The sequence below is a fragment of the Watersipora subatra genome, chromosome 3 (assembly GCF_963576615.1).
Source record: "Watersipora subatra chromosome 3, tzWatSuba1.1, whole genome shotgun sequence".
In the NCBI taxonomy this organism is placed as follows: Eukaryota; Metazoa; Bryozoa; class Gymnolaemata; order Cheilostomatida; family Watersiporidae; genus Watersipora; species Watersipora subatra.
The window spans coordinates 53,312,674-53,328,162 of NC_088710.1; the positions used below are offsets into that span (position 1 = coordinate 53,312,674).

At 34.0% G+C, this 15,489-nt stretch overlaps 1 protein-coding gene across 1 annotated transcript; it reads right to left on the minus strand.

Annotated features, from left to right (window-relative positions):
* Positions 1-596: 596 nt before the first annotated feature.
* LOC137389684 (palmitoyltransferase ZDHHC3-like) lies at positions 597-8,894 on the minus strand. The gene is made up of 8 exons (XM_068075763.1): positions 8,761-8,894; positions 8,021-8,182; positions 7,097-7,343; positions 6,421-6,545; positions 6,190-6,286; positions 3,261-3,342; positions 2,837-2,967; positions 597-1,501 (listed from the first exon to the last, which is right to left on the minus strand). The coding sequence occupies exons 1-8, from the start codon at positions 8,793-8,795 to the stop codon at positions 1,340-1,342; spliced, it is 1,041 nt and encodes a 346-aa protein (XP_067931864.1). The 5' UTR covers positions 8,796-8,894; the 3' UTR covers positions 597-1,339.
* Between the last annotated feature and the right edge of the window lie 6,595 nt (positions 8,895-15,489).

Here is a 15,489-nt window from a genome sequence, read left to right on the forward strand (position 1 = left end):
TCATTATGAGCAAAATATTCAAGGACATATTCATTTGTATTTCATCACCTGATGGCTTGCAGGAAGCTCTCCAGACACAAAAGTTCCATTAATATATTGAGAATGCCGCAGAGCCTGGATATGGATTTTCCTTCAAATGCGAAGGCTTTTTAATTATATGCAAGAAGGCTTTCCACATCAACAATGCGAAGTAGTAGGAGTTTTTGTCACTCTTTATATAGTTATTTTCAAATCGATACACATGTATAAAATGTATTTCTTTCAATCATTTTGCACTGGAATCTGTATGAAGGACATATTGGTTGAAAGCGGTGCTATGAAATGGGGCGATAACTCTTAAATATCAGCTAATATCGTGACACCATTACTTAGTAAGTTGCAGGTGTGCGAAAATTGGTTCCCGACAGGTAATTCAGCTCGAAACTTTAATTAGATCTAAATACCTAGCAAGAGAATACAACTTGCTACCTTTATAGCACTTTATGTTCACGGAGTAAGCAGCGAGCGTAAGTAAACACATTTTAATAGAAACAAAGCAAGAACAACGCAGTACAAGATTCTGGACTCAAAGTTGGACAAATACATATAAACAGTGGATATCGTTTTTTATAATATATTTTATAGTCACTCATTATTCACTAAACAAACAATTGGCTACAGAAGGGTTGAACAGGTCATAGAAGCCAATTTATTTGTTGTAAAACAGCACAAGTGAAAATCTAAGAAAGTGCGGCAGTATTTCGGATAGACAGTTCAACTACAAGTTCAGAAGCTATCAAGACACGAATAACTGAGGGATGCAGGTTCATCAGCAAATATATTCTGAGAATAAAGTTTATGCTATAATTGTTGATATTCTCTGATTAGAATAATATAAATCACATTTTAGGCTTGAATATTGTGTAAGAGACTCTATGAGTCTCTGGAGTCTCATGAATGACTGAGTAGGGAGAGAAGGAATACCCGAGCCAAGCATGACCGTATCGATTATACTTTGTCCATATCAAGTTTTGTAGTGAATCATAAGTCCTGATTTCAATGAGATATTTCTCCTTGGCAAGAAAGAACTTCCAGAAATGTATTTTCAGTAAAGCTAATTCACGTTGATATATATTTATCAACAGATGGCTGCCAAATGCCGCTGTCGATCCTGTCTCATCATTGTTTTAATAAATCTCTGTCATACTGCAGCAACTGTATATCACCACAACTAAGTGATACTTTCTTTATCAATTTGAATGAAAGCGTCTATAACATCAGCAAACCATATATCCATATATGCAAATTTTGCCGATGAAATTGACAAAAAACAATGCGGGAGGAAAGGGTAGTAGAGACACTATACAGTGTAGAGATATGCTTGTGGTTTGCCTGCAAAGATAGGCGTGTGGAACGGAGAGAACCACCTCCAACTGAAAGGATGTCCAAAAACAGTCTTCATATTCAACCAGCCAGACCCCTTGTCCCATGTCGCTTCCTCTCCTTTTAGAGACTCTATAGCCTGAGAAACAAAAAACAAAGTTAAAAATTCCGATTGCTAAAGTTCTCATCTACACTGGCTTACATTATCCTCGTATGGATAAAAGCGGTCATCACTGCAAAGAAGCTGAGCTTGAGGTTTCTTGATACGTGTTTTGTCCTAAATCAGTGCATACGATTCCAGAGAATTTATGCGCTATTAGAGCAGCATGCTGACTTCCTCATTTGTTGCTTGTCAAAAAATTGGAGATTTTAATTAAATTTTTATTTCTTTAAATGTTTTTTAATATCTAGATTAAAAATTTAGAAATTCAAATTGTTGAAAATACTAAATGATACCCTTAAATTGTTGTATTGTATTGTTGTAGTATGTACAGCTTCATGGCCAGAAATATTTTAAGCGCTTTTTTACTTTTCAAATCCTCATACCAGTTTGGCAATAGTGTAAGTTGGGTAGATGTTAGCTCTATGACACACTGCTCCATGTAAACTCCTCAACAATTCAGCTGTATAATATTTATATTACCTTTCTTTCACAAAATTTAATTGCATTTGGCTATATATCGTTATGCCATTGTTGGCACAAAGGTGACAAAAAGAACTTGTATCACAGAAAAATATGAAAAGGCATTCAATAGAGCAAAGATTACTAACACTGCATAGAGTTAACTGTGAACAGAACTCAGGTCTATAAAGTGTAAAACAGATACTGGTTCTAGACCGAAGAAAGGGTCATGATAAAAATTTAGATTCTTCAGTACAAAGACTGGAATTGCCTGATATTAACAATAAAATTTAGGATTTACTGTAATAAAGAGTGCATCTATAAAACGTGCAATTAGTGTTGTCGAAGGTTTGTAAGTGTTAATGTAACTATATGGTTCCCAATCACAAAAAACCGTTAAAGAATGTGATGGCTTTCATAAACATACTGGTTGCTATATCCAAATACTTAACAATAATACTAATCAAAGATTTTTGCACTTAGCGCTTGAACATGGGTGGGATAACTCCATAGACTTGTTTGTACATGTACCGACACACCTACTGTGCGCATAGTCAATATAGTTCTTAATCAAGATTGAGAATCCACCTCTGCCTCGAGAGCGTGTGCTAAAGCACTTTTTGTTATGTATGTTTTCTTATCTACATGTAGAAAACCGGTGGCAATAGTGGTTTGTTATGACTAGGCATACTAGCGCACGGCAACCAATCAATGTCCAGACTAACACACGGCAACCAATCAGTGCCCTTTTCATTTCATAATTTGCCAATAATCCTCACTCATTTCATATCCTAAATATGACAGTTGTAAAGTGACATATAAAATTGACGTAAACAGAATGACCATGCATACCGTCTCGTCGCTGCAGACAGCTTGAACTTGTGTGCCGAACATGATGGCGGTGAAGATACCAAAGAGAAGGCCTTCGAATATGAGAAAGATGAGGAAGACCGTCTGAGCTGGCACAGAATATGCTGGGCATACTACAAGCGTATAAATGGACACAAGTGCAGTGATGCATACAACCGCCAGGCAAAGGGTGAAAGAGTGATTATACACTAAGTATTCCGTAGGTTATCCGATCTTGCATGAGATGGTCAAATCTCTCTCAAGGACCTCTAATCCAGTCTCCCTATCAAACTTGTCATGCTCTCTAATGATCTGTTGTAATGGCAATTAAGTGTGACTAATAACAACACCATTGCTTAGCTGCCTTCAATAGACAAAATTAAGTGCTCTGAGAAAGCTGATGGAGAAAAAGTAGGCATGTACTTACAATTCCAATCGTCCTTTACACAGTGAACAAAGTGCATCACAGCCATGAATATTGCATGAAAAGATATCAAGCAGATGTATAACTACAATAGAATAGTTACCATAAATTAAATTGCAGGCAGTTTGTTAGTATGATGGCTCAACAAAGATGGTGAATACAATGTATATGAATATATACAATGTATTCGCCATAATACAATGTATATGTTATGGTTCTCTGCTGAACCATAACTTTAAGGTAAAATCATTAACATTAGAAACTCAGGCTATATTCATACTTTTTAGCTTGATGAATGTGAAAAAACAGCACGGCGAACATGAGCAAACATTGAAACAGAGAGCAGATTAAACTCCTATTGGTCACGACGTTGATATATGATTTACATATATAAATAAATAATATACGCATATAAATAATGTCTAATAATCATGAATGTTTTATCGAGCATATTTTAGAAGGACCACTAAATTCTGGATGATCGTAGCTGATGAGTCGGCTACCTCTAGTCAAACTGAAGCAATGACTTGAGGTCCAAGGATTTGAAGGCCAAAAATGGTAACGTGAGTGTATAGCAATAATTTCATCACATTTCAATCATAAAACCAGTTTCAGATTTGCTTCCCTCAGCCTGATATTCATGCAAGGGTGCACTCAAATGCTGCCAACCAAGCATTTTACTGATGCCTAGGTAAGCCTTCATAAAGGCATACAATTTGAAAAATAAGCTGTTGCCATATTTCTAGAAGAGCTAAAGTAAGATTTTGTGAGTGCTGTTATTTAGTATTTAAACAAGTTTTATGAAAATAAAATAATATTTAATTGGTTTACTTTCAATCTACTGCAATAGTAATATAATGTACTGTAAAACCTCTATTTGAACACCAAGGCGATCTATAGTAATATAACGTACTGTAAAACCTCTATTTGAACACCAAGGCGATCTATAGTAATATAATGTACTGTAAAACCTCTATTTGAACACCATGGCGATCAATAGTAATATAGCATACTGTAAAACCTCTATTTGAACACCATGGCGATCAATAGTAATATAACGTACTGTAAAACCTCTATTTGAACACCAAGGCGATCAATAGTAATATAATGTATTGTAAAACCTCTATTTGAACACCATGGCAATCAATAGTAATATAATGTACTGTAAAACCTCTATTTGAACACCATGGCGATCAATAGTAATATAACGTACTGTAAAACCTCTATTTGAACACCATGGCGATCAATAGTAATATAATGTACTGTAAAACCTCTATTTGAACACCAAGGCGATCAATAGTAATATAATGTACTGTAAAACCTCTATTTGAACACCAAAGCGATCTATTTTTCAACTCTTTCTCTATGGTGGCGTTCTATCAGAGTTGACATTCAAATAGAAGGTAGCGCTGTAATTTTCGACTAGGTCATCAGGATTTCGGAAAGATAAATTTAACTCTTTTAAGGGCGAAATGATGCTAATGTCACCTATATTTTGCAATCTCCTTCGGGCGGAATGACATTAACGCCGTCGGCCTCAGCATTTTTGCTAAATAATACTCAATTTGGTTACTTTTAACTATTGCAATATATAGCTTGTCCTAATAACAGTGATAATAGATGTAAATTCCTCAGCAAAATGTTTCCAAAGACACTAGGTGCAATGACAATGCACCCATAACCATTTTTGTACTAGAACTATTTGTTGTGATAAATTTAGGTTATCAAAAGCAAAGTTCTACTAAATCCTTGAGCAAAAGAAAACAAAGCATTGCCCATAATATAAAGTCGAGTAGATAGCTGGCTACAAAACAGTAATAACAATAATGCACATTAGCCATTGGCCTAGGATACTTGAAGCAGATGAATGATCATAAGTTTGTTCATGAAAAAATTACACCTAACTAAGATTAATTTGCCTCGCGATGAACTTCGTGGAATGTGTAAACTTGGTCACTGTCACACCTTCACATGCCACTAATGCAGGATTGTATTTTGTAGATGTTTCTCCAGACCAGTCTGCTAAGCCAATGCTTACTGAGAGTTACAAATTAATACAGCATACCATTTAAAAACTATAAAGTTAAATCCTTGACCAATTGCCTCAAAATAAAAAATTTCGGACAAATTGCTTCCAAGTTAACCTGTCAAATACTACGGTGCGCTTTTTGGGCTGATGAAAACATGGTATCAATACGGAAAACAGTGGTAAGGGGTCATTATCAAAACAGAGTCACAGGTCTCTAAATCTTACTGCAATTACCTCAGAGAAACCGCAGTTTCATGTGATTAGCAAAAACACAAAAACATTTACGTGAATGACCAATTAATCACAGAGTGTTACATCTAGTGATTTAAAAAGCAACATGATGACAAAGAAAACACAATTTTCTTAATTAGAAGTAATTATATTGAATTTCTATTTATGGTAGAGTGTTCAGATTAATATTAAAGTTGAGTAGTTGATAGAAATGTTTGAATACTGTCTCTATGCAATGAAAACTGAGGGAAATACCACAGATATTGTGTGATCCTAGAAAATGTGTCATCTCATTTGTGTAAGATTAAGGTTATATCCATATCAACTGAACCCCAAGTCTGATGGATTTCTTAAGATAATTCACAAATACAAAATGGTTAAATTAATCTGACTTTTTAGATCTACACAGGTAACGAGATGAGCATCACTAACAACACATTAAAAAAAACTCAAAAGGAATAGAAATTTAAAATGGAACATAATGCATATTTGTCTCATGCAAATTATGACTAAGGGAACTATAATGGGAGTTGTCTGCTAATACAAGTTACTGCAAAGCTCAATGTATCATTTGTTACAAATATACATTAACAGTTTCTGTCAAACATGAAACCATTCATACTATTACAAAGAATGTTACCTCTTAAACCCTGACCACAACACAAAACTTACTGTGAAGAGAGCAAAGAACTTCTGGTTTTGTTCTCCAACGCAGTTGTTAACCCAGGGGCAATGATGGTCCATTTTATTTATACATCTACCACAAACACTGTAAGGAACCAATGATGGAAATGATACATCTACCAAAGACATTGTACATATCGGGTGGATGTTGCATATCATTAGTTCACAGGTAGTCTGAAGGTCAATAATCTCCATGCTTAATTGTGTTGCACTGTTTACCTGCAATGATGGGCCCTGTCAGGCTTGATGCAGACACATTTGGGACACTTGTAGATAATCTGACCTTGTTTCAAACCCATCCGCTGTATGTTCTCCCTAGTAGCATTGCCTTTAGGGACAGCTCCCTGCAGAACAGTGCAATATAACAATGTCGATATAAACACCCATAAAAAGGAGAAAAAATATTCAGTAAACAGACAAACATTCACACAGTATAACGCATACATTAGTTTTAATATAAGAGCCATTAATCCAGGTGTGGGAGAATATACAAATATAAATGGTGCTACGATTGTTCAAAAGGTTTGTGAGTTTCAAAACCGGTGAAGAACAAACATAGTGTTTAAAAACCAACTGAGTATCAAATACTAAGTTGAATGTAACAAGAAGGTGCAAGTATGTAAAACAATGGACTAAGGATGATACAACAATATTTTTCAAAGCTGGTTAAATAAATTTGACTTTGAGTAAGTAGTTCCAATATGATCAACAAACTGCCAGGGTTGTTAAAATCCTAATTCACATTTCCCTCTAACCAACTTACAGCTTAAATATAATAAAAGCTAAAATAGTACCAACTACGGACTATTACTCAGTTTGTAGTTGGTCTGATAGTGATAGTCTGTAAAACTACAGAGTATTACTCCTCCACAGTCTGATAAAACTAAAAACCTACCGGATCACTGAGCATTGCTCGAGCATGGGAGCTAAAAGCGAGAAAAGACATGATGTTGTATAAAATTAAGTTGATCCATTTATAAGCTGATGCGTGTTCGAGGGGGCCGATTATGACGCTGTTGACAACGAAAAATGCGTAGAAGATCAAGAGATATGTGAAGACTGCACACACAATGCCGCAGCAATCTGCAACCAACCAGGCTTGGGCTGGCAAACTGTTAGCCCAGCTACTTAATCCAAAAGTCCTACAAAAATACAATCAATGAACATTCAATAGGAAAGACTAACTTAGTAAAGAATTAACAATGTTATGGATAAAAACACATGCCTCATTAAGTAATTTATGAGTTATCGAGCCAAACGCACATGTATAGGCCATATGAGTAGAAGGAACAAACAACTTTTATTAAAATTTTCTAAATTAATTAAAAAAACTAAATGACATAATAAAATACCAATTTAAGCAAGACTATGACTAATGAAAGGCTTAGGCTTAAACTAAAAATCTGAAATTTACGATAAGTTTATACGCAGCAACCTGCAGCATATTTTGTTAGACTAGACCATATATAATATTGGTAGCATTTAGTTGATACAATTTGCTTCTCTTTTGCTTGTGACATGTTGATTTTGTTTATAATAGGGCATGAGAGTAGGTGCTTGAGATAGTATTAGTATACATATTCATAGGAATAGTTGATGAAAATTTAACCAATGGCTGCCCTTTGGGGTCATATTAAAAAGGACAGGGTGACAATAAGCCTTTCCTGACAGTTGAAAATTTTCAAACTACTGCTCGTAATTGCACCGTAAGTTGTTTAATTGTAACTCAGACTTTAGAGTCAGAAAAAAAGAATAGATTTTTCAAACGTTAAAGAGTCAAGCAAAAAAGTTTGGAAAACGCTATATAGTATTGAGATACCTATAAAGTTTTGTAAGAGGAATGATTGTGATGCCATCATGCACTGGACCTTTAGGCGGCCGCCCTTTGACGATAACTCTTGGCCCAACATACTGTCCGTCACCCTGACCAGAGCTATTCGGAGATATGTGCCCTTCTGAGTGACCTAACAATGGTTCTTTCCTGCAAAAATAAAACCGCTAGCTTGTAACAGCACCTAAACAATTATCACTAATAAGTTTCTTTCTAACAATTCCATCGAAGGCATAAAATACGTACAAAAAAGTAAGAAAATTTATGACAAACTGAGTGTGCGAATAGTTCTAGTTTACCAAGTTTTTGGGAAACAAAATCTCAAATTTTATTTAATAAACCAATCAACTACCGTTAACGCAAAATTTACATATTTGATTGTAATCGCATCTCACATATTACATCAACAAAATACAAATTATCACTAATAAGTTTCTTTCTAACAATTCCATCGAAGGCATAAAATACGTACAAAAAAGTAAGAAAATTTATGACAAACTGAGTGTGCGAATAGTTCTAGTTTACCAAGTTTTTGGGAAACAAAATCTCAAATTTTATTTAATAAACCAATCAACTACCGTTAACGCAAAATTTACATATTTGATTGTAATCGCATCTCACATATTACATCACAAAATACAACGACACTAACAACCAAAAACCGACACAAGCGCTATTGTTACTAATAAAAAAACACGCAAAAGCAAATATTAATACATTTAACTTACATCATTGTTTGATGCCTACGAGAAACGCTTTCCATTCATTTGATCTCTTAATAGAATCAGTGACCTAATAAATATTAGTACTGTATTACCGTATAAAATTGTTTAAGAACTGGCGTAAACGATAAGGATATTTTTATAAGTTTAACATAAATATTCGTAACGTAGCCGCTACTATAGCTGTATATCTACGTGTAATAAACAGTTGTAAAACAGAGACGCTCTATCAAAGCCATAGCTACATGATTCGATTAGTTTATTGGGATTTGAGCCATGAAAACATTTGTCTTCGGGCGTGTGCCGTTTGTCGCTCGCGCATTACGGTCATGTCGGAAACTTCCAAGTACAGACAACTCTCTTTATGCCATGAAGAGGTTGCCACATAGCATCAATTTTTACCTGTGTTTTTTGTCGTCATGACTGTTACTCCCAACTATATATGTATTTATAGATATTATTTTACATCGTGTTGACGAGCTTGCATTCAAGTTAGCCGTGATGTTAACAAGAATATTTCACAAATATGTAGATAATACCGTATCCCCAGCTTTGATAACCATTTAGTAAGTCAGTTTTTTCAGTTATGGGAGCAGCGAATAGACTACACACAGTGCAACTAGTAATCATAAATTTATACTTTTGAAATATTTAGCTCATTTAATTGATTTGTCAATTTATTGACATACACCAGATAAATCTCTTGCAAAGTTGTAAAATTGCCAAAGAGTACTGATAGTTTTATATAGTATTCAATATTAAATTGTGCTCTTCTGCCATTTATAGTAAATTGGAATGAAGTTGTGTACAAGTCTTTTTTAGGTACCAAGTGTTTCTTTGGTTTGTTATCATATCTCTAACTATTTGTTAGTTTGGTTAATCCGTTGCACGACTCAATGTAATGACTGTTAGTTGATACTCAGCTGATAGCCTAATACTAGCCTATTCTACAAGTTAGCAGCATGTGTTAGCTTTCCTTCAAAATAGCAAACTCATATCACTGGTAGGATGCCTTTTTTACCGGCTTCTCTTTTTTTGTTGCATGATATTATCTTACTCAATATTATACAGCAATCTATCACATTATATTGTATTATATTATTTTATACTGTATACGTCTAAATGTTCTCTGAAAAGCCTTTGCAGCAAACCAGAAAATTGTTGATTTTGATTGACGACGGATTATGATCTCTTTGAAAAAAAAGATCATAATCAGTGGTCATAATTCATAATCTTACTTTTTAAGCTCATGTTTCAAGCTCGATAAAGAAAGTTAATAAATAATTAAATGTCAAATAATAAATAAACCTGAAATAAAACTTAGTTCATAACTCTCACACCATATATATATATATATATATATATATATATATATATATATATATTTATATATATATATATCTATATATATAAATCTATAAAAGCCATTGATTGAAACTCAGCAGACAAATCTTTGCAAACTGACACTACCTTTTCTCTTGAATAAAACTTTTCCAAGAAAAATGTAGTGTGAAATATGATTTTAATTAGCCTATAAAACAGAATACACAGCAGTAAGTACAATAGCCTGAGTAGCTGTCTAGATGTATATAAGGAACGGTGCTCTATGCTTAGCAATCTCATTCTTCTAGAATAGAGCTATAACATAAACCAAATATTAACATTGATTGCCAGAAGAGTCCCGGTATTGCGTATCTAGCACTCTCCAACGTAAATACAAGTTACTGTCCCTTTTATTTTATGAGTCATGTATTAGTTCACAATTATTTCAGTATTTCCTGTCACATTTATATTTTTGTTCTTTAGGTTTACATATTGAATCATATCTACATGTATATCAATCAGCTGACTTTAGCCTGCATAAACAAATCTAGTTATGATATATTATTTATATCTTATATAAATATATATTTATATGTTTTATTAAAGACGAATGCTCATTCCCCACGATCAGCTCACAGTGCAACAAAACATATTACCTCTTTCAAGCTAGTGGGATCAGTGATTATTTGTTTGTCAAGACAATGTGTATATTTAATTTATTAGCTTGCTGTTTGTCACTGCTCTGGTCAAATATCGGTTACTTTGTCACTCGGACCTCTCTGAGGAAGGTGTTGTGAGTTCGAAAGCATCTAAAGAGTGTCTGTATGAACCCTATCAGCTATGAGTCACAAACAATAGTTTCACCCGACTACTGAGACAAGGAGTGCTGTCACAATGTCGAAGCTTACTTGTGGAGCTGAATACCGTAGAGGTGACAATTAGGAGGTGACAACTGCCAAAGTTGTATTATTATTTATTAATAAAAAAAATCAAGGCTGTGTCAATTTTTATAAATACCTGAGCACAGTTAGTAGAATCAAGTTATCATCTTTTGCAACAACTTGATATTGTTATAGGTCTGTTGCTGATCTGACGGAAAGAATGAACAGTAAACTTAAGAAGTGTGATACGGGTAGATGCTAGGATTGATTTTCGTTGCAGTCATCATTGCTGCTTGAGGTCTACGTAGAGTCACACGGATTAAAGGGCAGACTGCTTACTGTTTATTAGACTGGATTTAAATAGTTCATGTAACTAATACATTAATTTAAGACAAGATATATGTATACATGTATATTCATATATACATATAAATTAGTAAAGAATTATTCATATATACATATAAATTAGTAAAGAATTAGATAAAGCACTTATTTTGGTTAGCAACTGTCAGTTTTGTGATTGCGCAGTCATCAGGCTGTAGATCTCAACTGTTAAGATTTTAGACTGTCAACAAGCTGTAGAGTGCAGATCTACAGCCTGATGACTGCGCAAGCACAAAACTGACAGCTGCTAACCAAGATAAGTACTCTATCTAATTCTTTACTAATTTATATGTATATATGAGTATATATGTATACATATATCTAGTCTTAAATTAATATATTAGTTACATAGCGTATTTAAATCCAATCTACTATCTATCAATATAAATATAAATACTCTATCTAATTTTCTACTAATTTATACTGCTACATTCTATGTGGAGCGCTTTGGTTTTACTTGTGATAAATTTCAATATATATACTCTATCTATATATGTATACAAATAACTAGAGTGCTGGAATAAGTTAATGGTACTAATCCCTTTTCAGGTTGTTGTTTTCCTCTAGAGTCACGACAGGTCTGTTTCGTGCTTCTGCACTCTCCAGGTGACTGGTGTAACCACCAATCACCTGAAGAATAAATTTATTTCATCATCCTTGCTCTCATTAAATAATGTTTTTGGCTACAGTACGACATTTGTCGCTGTCAAAGATGTTTAGTTTAGTAGTTGTAGAAATACTTAATTTTCAATGGGTGACACCATTTGACTTACTTCTCTCACTGTATTTTATTTGGGGAAGCATGATATGATTTGTAAACTAACAATTGCTTAAAGTGTAAACACACTTTAAGAAACTAGACGCACACTAGACTCATATGTGAAATCTATTCCCAGCAGTTCAACTATACATATATACTGGATAGACAACTAGGCACAGGACTGCAGCAGGGAGGGTAAATTGTTGGGGACAGCGTGAACCCTCCCTAAATTGGATAAGTTATCTACTACAATATGCCTGCCAAAGTTAAACCAAGACAAGAATCTGTAGCAACAGAGGATGAAATTAGCTTGAAGTCACTTGATAACAAACTAAGTGATATCTTAGCTCAACTATCTTCCATGAATAATCGCCTTGGTAAACTGGAAAATGGACAAAAGCAATTGGAGGAATCCATTGAATACTTCCATGCGGAAACAGCTGAACTTAGGGAAAGGCGATTCAAGCTTGAAGAGTTAATTTCTGATGTTAAGACAAAACGGAATAAATATGAAAACTTGGATGCTAGAGTAGAGGCAGCTGAGCATGTGGCTAGGTCAAAATGCATTGAATTGAATGGCATACCTTATAAGAAAGGGAAAGATCTTACAGAAGCATTTAACAAGCTACTCCAACACTCTAAAATAGACACCATCAAGCATGCATCTGACATTGATGCTGTTTACTGAGTAAAACAGAGCAATAGAATCATTCTGAAATTTACTCAAGTGCATATACGTGATTTTTTCTTCCAAACTTATCGAAAAAATATTATGAACATTAAAGACCTTGGTTTTTCTGATTCACATAATATGTAAGTAAACGAAGTTCTCAGCCCCAAACACCGAGCTTTGTTTTGGAGTGCTAGACAGTTTAAAAATGAGTATGGCTATAAATTTGTTTGGACATTAAACCAAAGGATTTATCTGAGAAAAGACAAGGACTGCGATGTGATCCCAATAAACTCTAATCAAGACTTAGATGACTTAAAACTAACATAATATCTTCCATAATTCTTTAGACTTGGATTTCTTGACTCCTTATGGCTTTTTTTTCTGACACAGATACTACTAACTTTTTGTTTGTAATAAGTATGATTTGGAATCTTTTCGCACTTTAACCCAAACATACTCAGCAAATAGTACTTTTGCAATACTAAATATAAATTGTCAAAGCCTTCGCAATAAATTTGATTTGTTTGAAAATCTATTAGACACGCTTGATTTTTCATTTGACCTCATTTGTTTAACTGAAACTTGGCTTTATGACAATGAACTTCAGTATTTTAAACTTGATAATTATAATTTCACGGGTACACAACGTAATGCACGAGGTGGTGGTGCTGGAGTCTTTGTGCGCTGTGGGTTGGCAGTCGAGGAACAGTTTGCGGAGATCAATGGTGCTGACGTTCACTTCGTCAGAGTGATGGGGGATAGTACTGAGGCTTGTCACAATTCCACTCTAACTGTTATCTACCGACAACCCAGCTCTGATGTAAATAATTTTCTACACGGCCTAAAGCGATTCTTATCATCTTCCTCATATTCTTGCTCATCCACTCATTTTATCACAGATATAAATATAGATATAAATATATTTATCTAATATATTTATATCTAGTGCTTTATCTAATATATTTATATCTATAAAATATATAAATATTTTATAGATATAAATATAGATATAAATATAGATACCCTTGAGCCGCAGGCATGTGAGAACTACTTGAATTTATTAGCTATTTATAACCTAACAAACTTAACTGACATTCCTACACATTTTACTCAACATCTCCAAAAAATGGTCTTGTCTGGATCATATACTAACAAATTAAAATGCATTGGAAATAACTTCTGGAATTATTGAAGCATGAAAAAAAAAATGCACTTTCTGCAAATAGGAAATAACATATTGAACCAGACTGGTCATTTTAAATTCCTAGGTGTTTAGCTTGATAATAACCTGAATTGGTCTACTCATATATCTAATATACTAAAGGATCTTCGTTCAGTGGTTGGACTTTTCTATAGGTTATCAAAGTACTTCCCACGAGAAATAATGATTACATTATATAACTCCTTGGTGAATTCTAAACTTATTTACTGCCTTGATCTTGGGGCAACTCACCTGATATATATTTAAAGAAAATTAAAGTCTTTCAAAAAAAGCTAGTGCGAATTATATGTCATAAATCCTTTGACTATCCATCAAAAGAATTGTTTACTCAAACTAATATTTTACCAATAGATAAGTTGTATACATTAAAGCTGCTGCTAAGGGGTCATACTGTATTTCATTCATCTGGGAATGGGGGACCACCGCACTCTTATAGCACTCGTCACTCTCTTCTAAATCTTCATATTCCCTTTTTTACATCTAGTGCTGGGCAAAAAACTGTTCAATATTAAACAACCTTTTATTGGAATAACCTACCTGACAGACTGAAGAAAATTGTAAACAAATTTGACTTTAAAAAACAAGTAAAATGCTATCTCCTGTCTCTCTGACTGGGGTGGGCTGAGGCCTGCCTTTGTTCTGCTGCTGTTGGCTTTTTTTGGGGCTTGCGTGACATTAGCTGGGCTACAGCGCACCTATGGCTCAATCATCATTATCTCGTGCTCAGGTTGAGTGAATTTTGCTATACTTTTTTCATTTTCTCACTAATTTGTATTTAACCTGATATATTTACTAATATGCAGATTATTTTCTGTATTGTTTCTGTTGATGAAAATAAATACACACACACACACGCACACATGTAAATAATATCAGATCATACATGAGCAACATAATGTCTGCTACAATGTTTAAAAACTAAGAGTGGCCAAGAGTAAAGTAAATAAATATTGTCTCACAGAATTATCAACAATCATACATGTAATCCTGTAACCAAATATCTACTATTTTATCCTTTACACAAACAAATTTTTCACAATCGATTTGTCATATAAAATTTCTGGCCATGTAAACTGTGTTTTTTGGTGTACTAGATACAGTTCTAGGTGAATATTTTTCTGACTCGATTAATTCGAGTCAATGCGGTTAATGAGACATTTTATACCAATTAGAATTGATAGCATTGTTGTATCACATACCATTCTGGTGTTGAAGTAGCACAAATTCATCATCACTAGCTCAACTACAGATATATTCTCTTATTAAACTATTTCGTCTCATAACTAAAATAACTAGAAGACATAACGAAGCATTGAGCTTTCTGTCATGCTACAGGTTTGTTACAACTTTTTATGCTATTTCTAATCATACATTAAATGCTACGATTAAACAATAGCCTGTTTACTTCATGCTAGTCACACAACTACCATAGCTAAAACTTTAGGTACACCGGGTCAGCAGCTGAAAGAGTAATTACATATTAAGATATCTG

What these genes read in the sequence shown, in the direction of transcription:
- LOC137389684 (XM_068075763.1), bottom strand. Translation starts at nt 8,795, where the DNA reads ATGGAAAGCGTTTCTCGTAGGCATCAAACAATGAT. An exon ending in CCTCTTACAAAACTTTATAG is followed by an intron (nt 7,344 to 8,020) that starts GTATCTCAATAC and finishes GTATTTTTGTAG; the next exon opens with GACTTTTGGATTAAGTAGCT. An exon ending in CTGTCTGCAGCGACGAGACG is followed by an intron (nt 1,502 to 2,836) that starts GTATGCATGGTC and finishes TTTGTTTCTCAG; the next exon opens with GCTATAGAGTCTCTAAAAGG.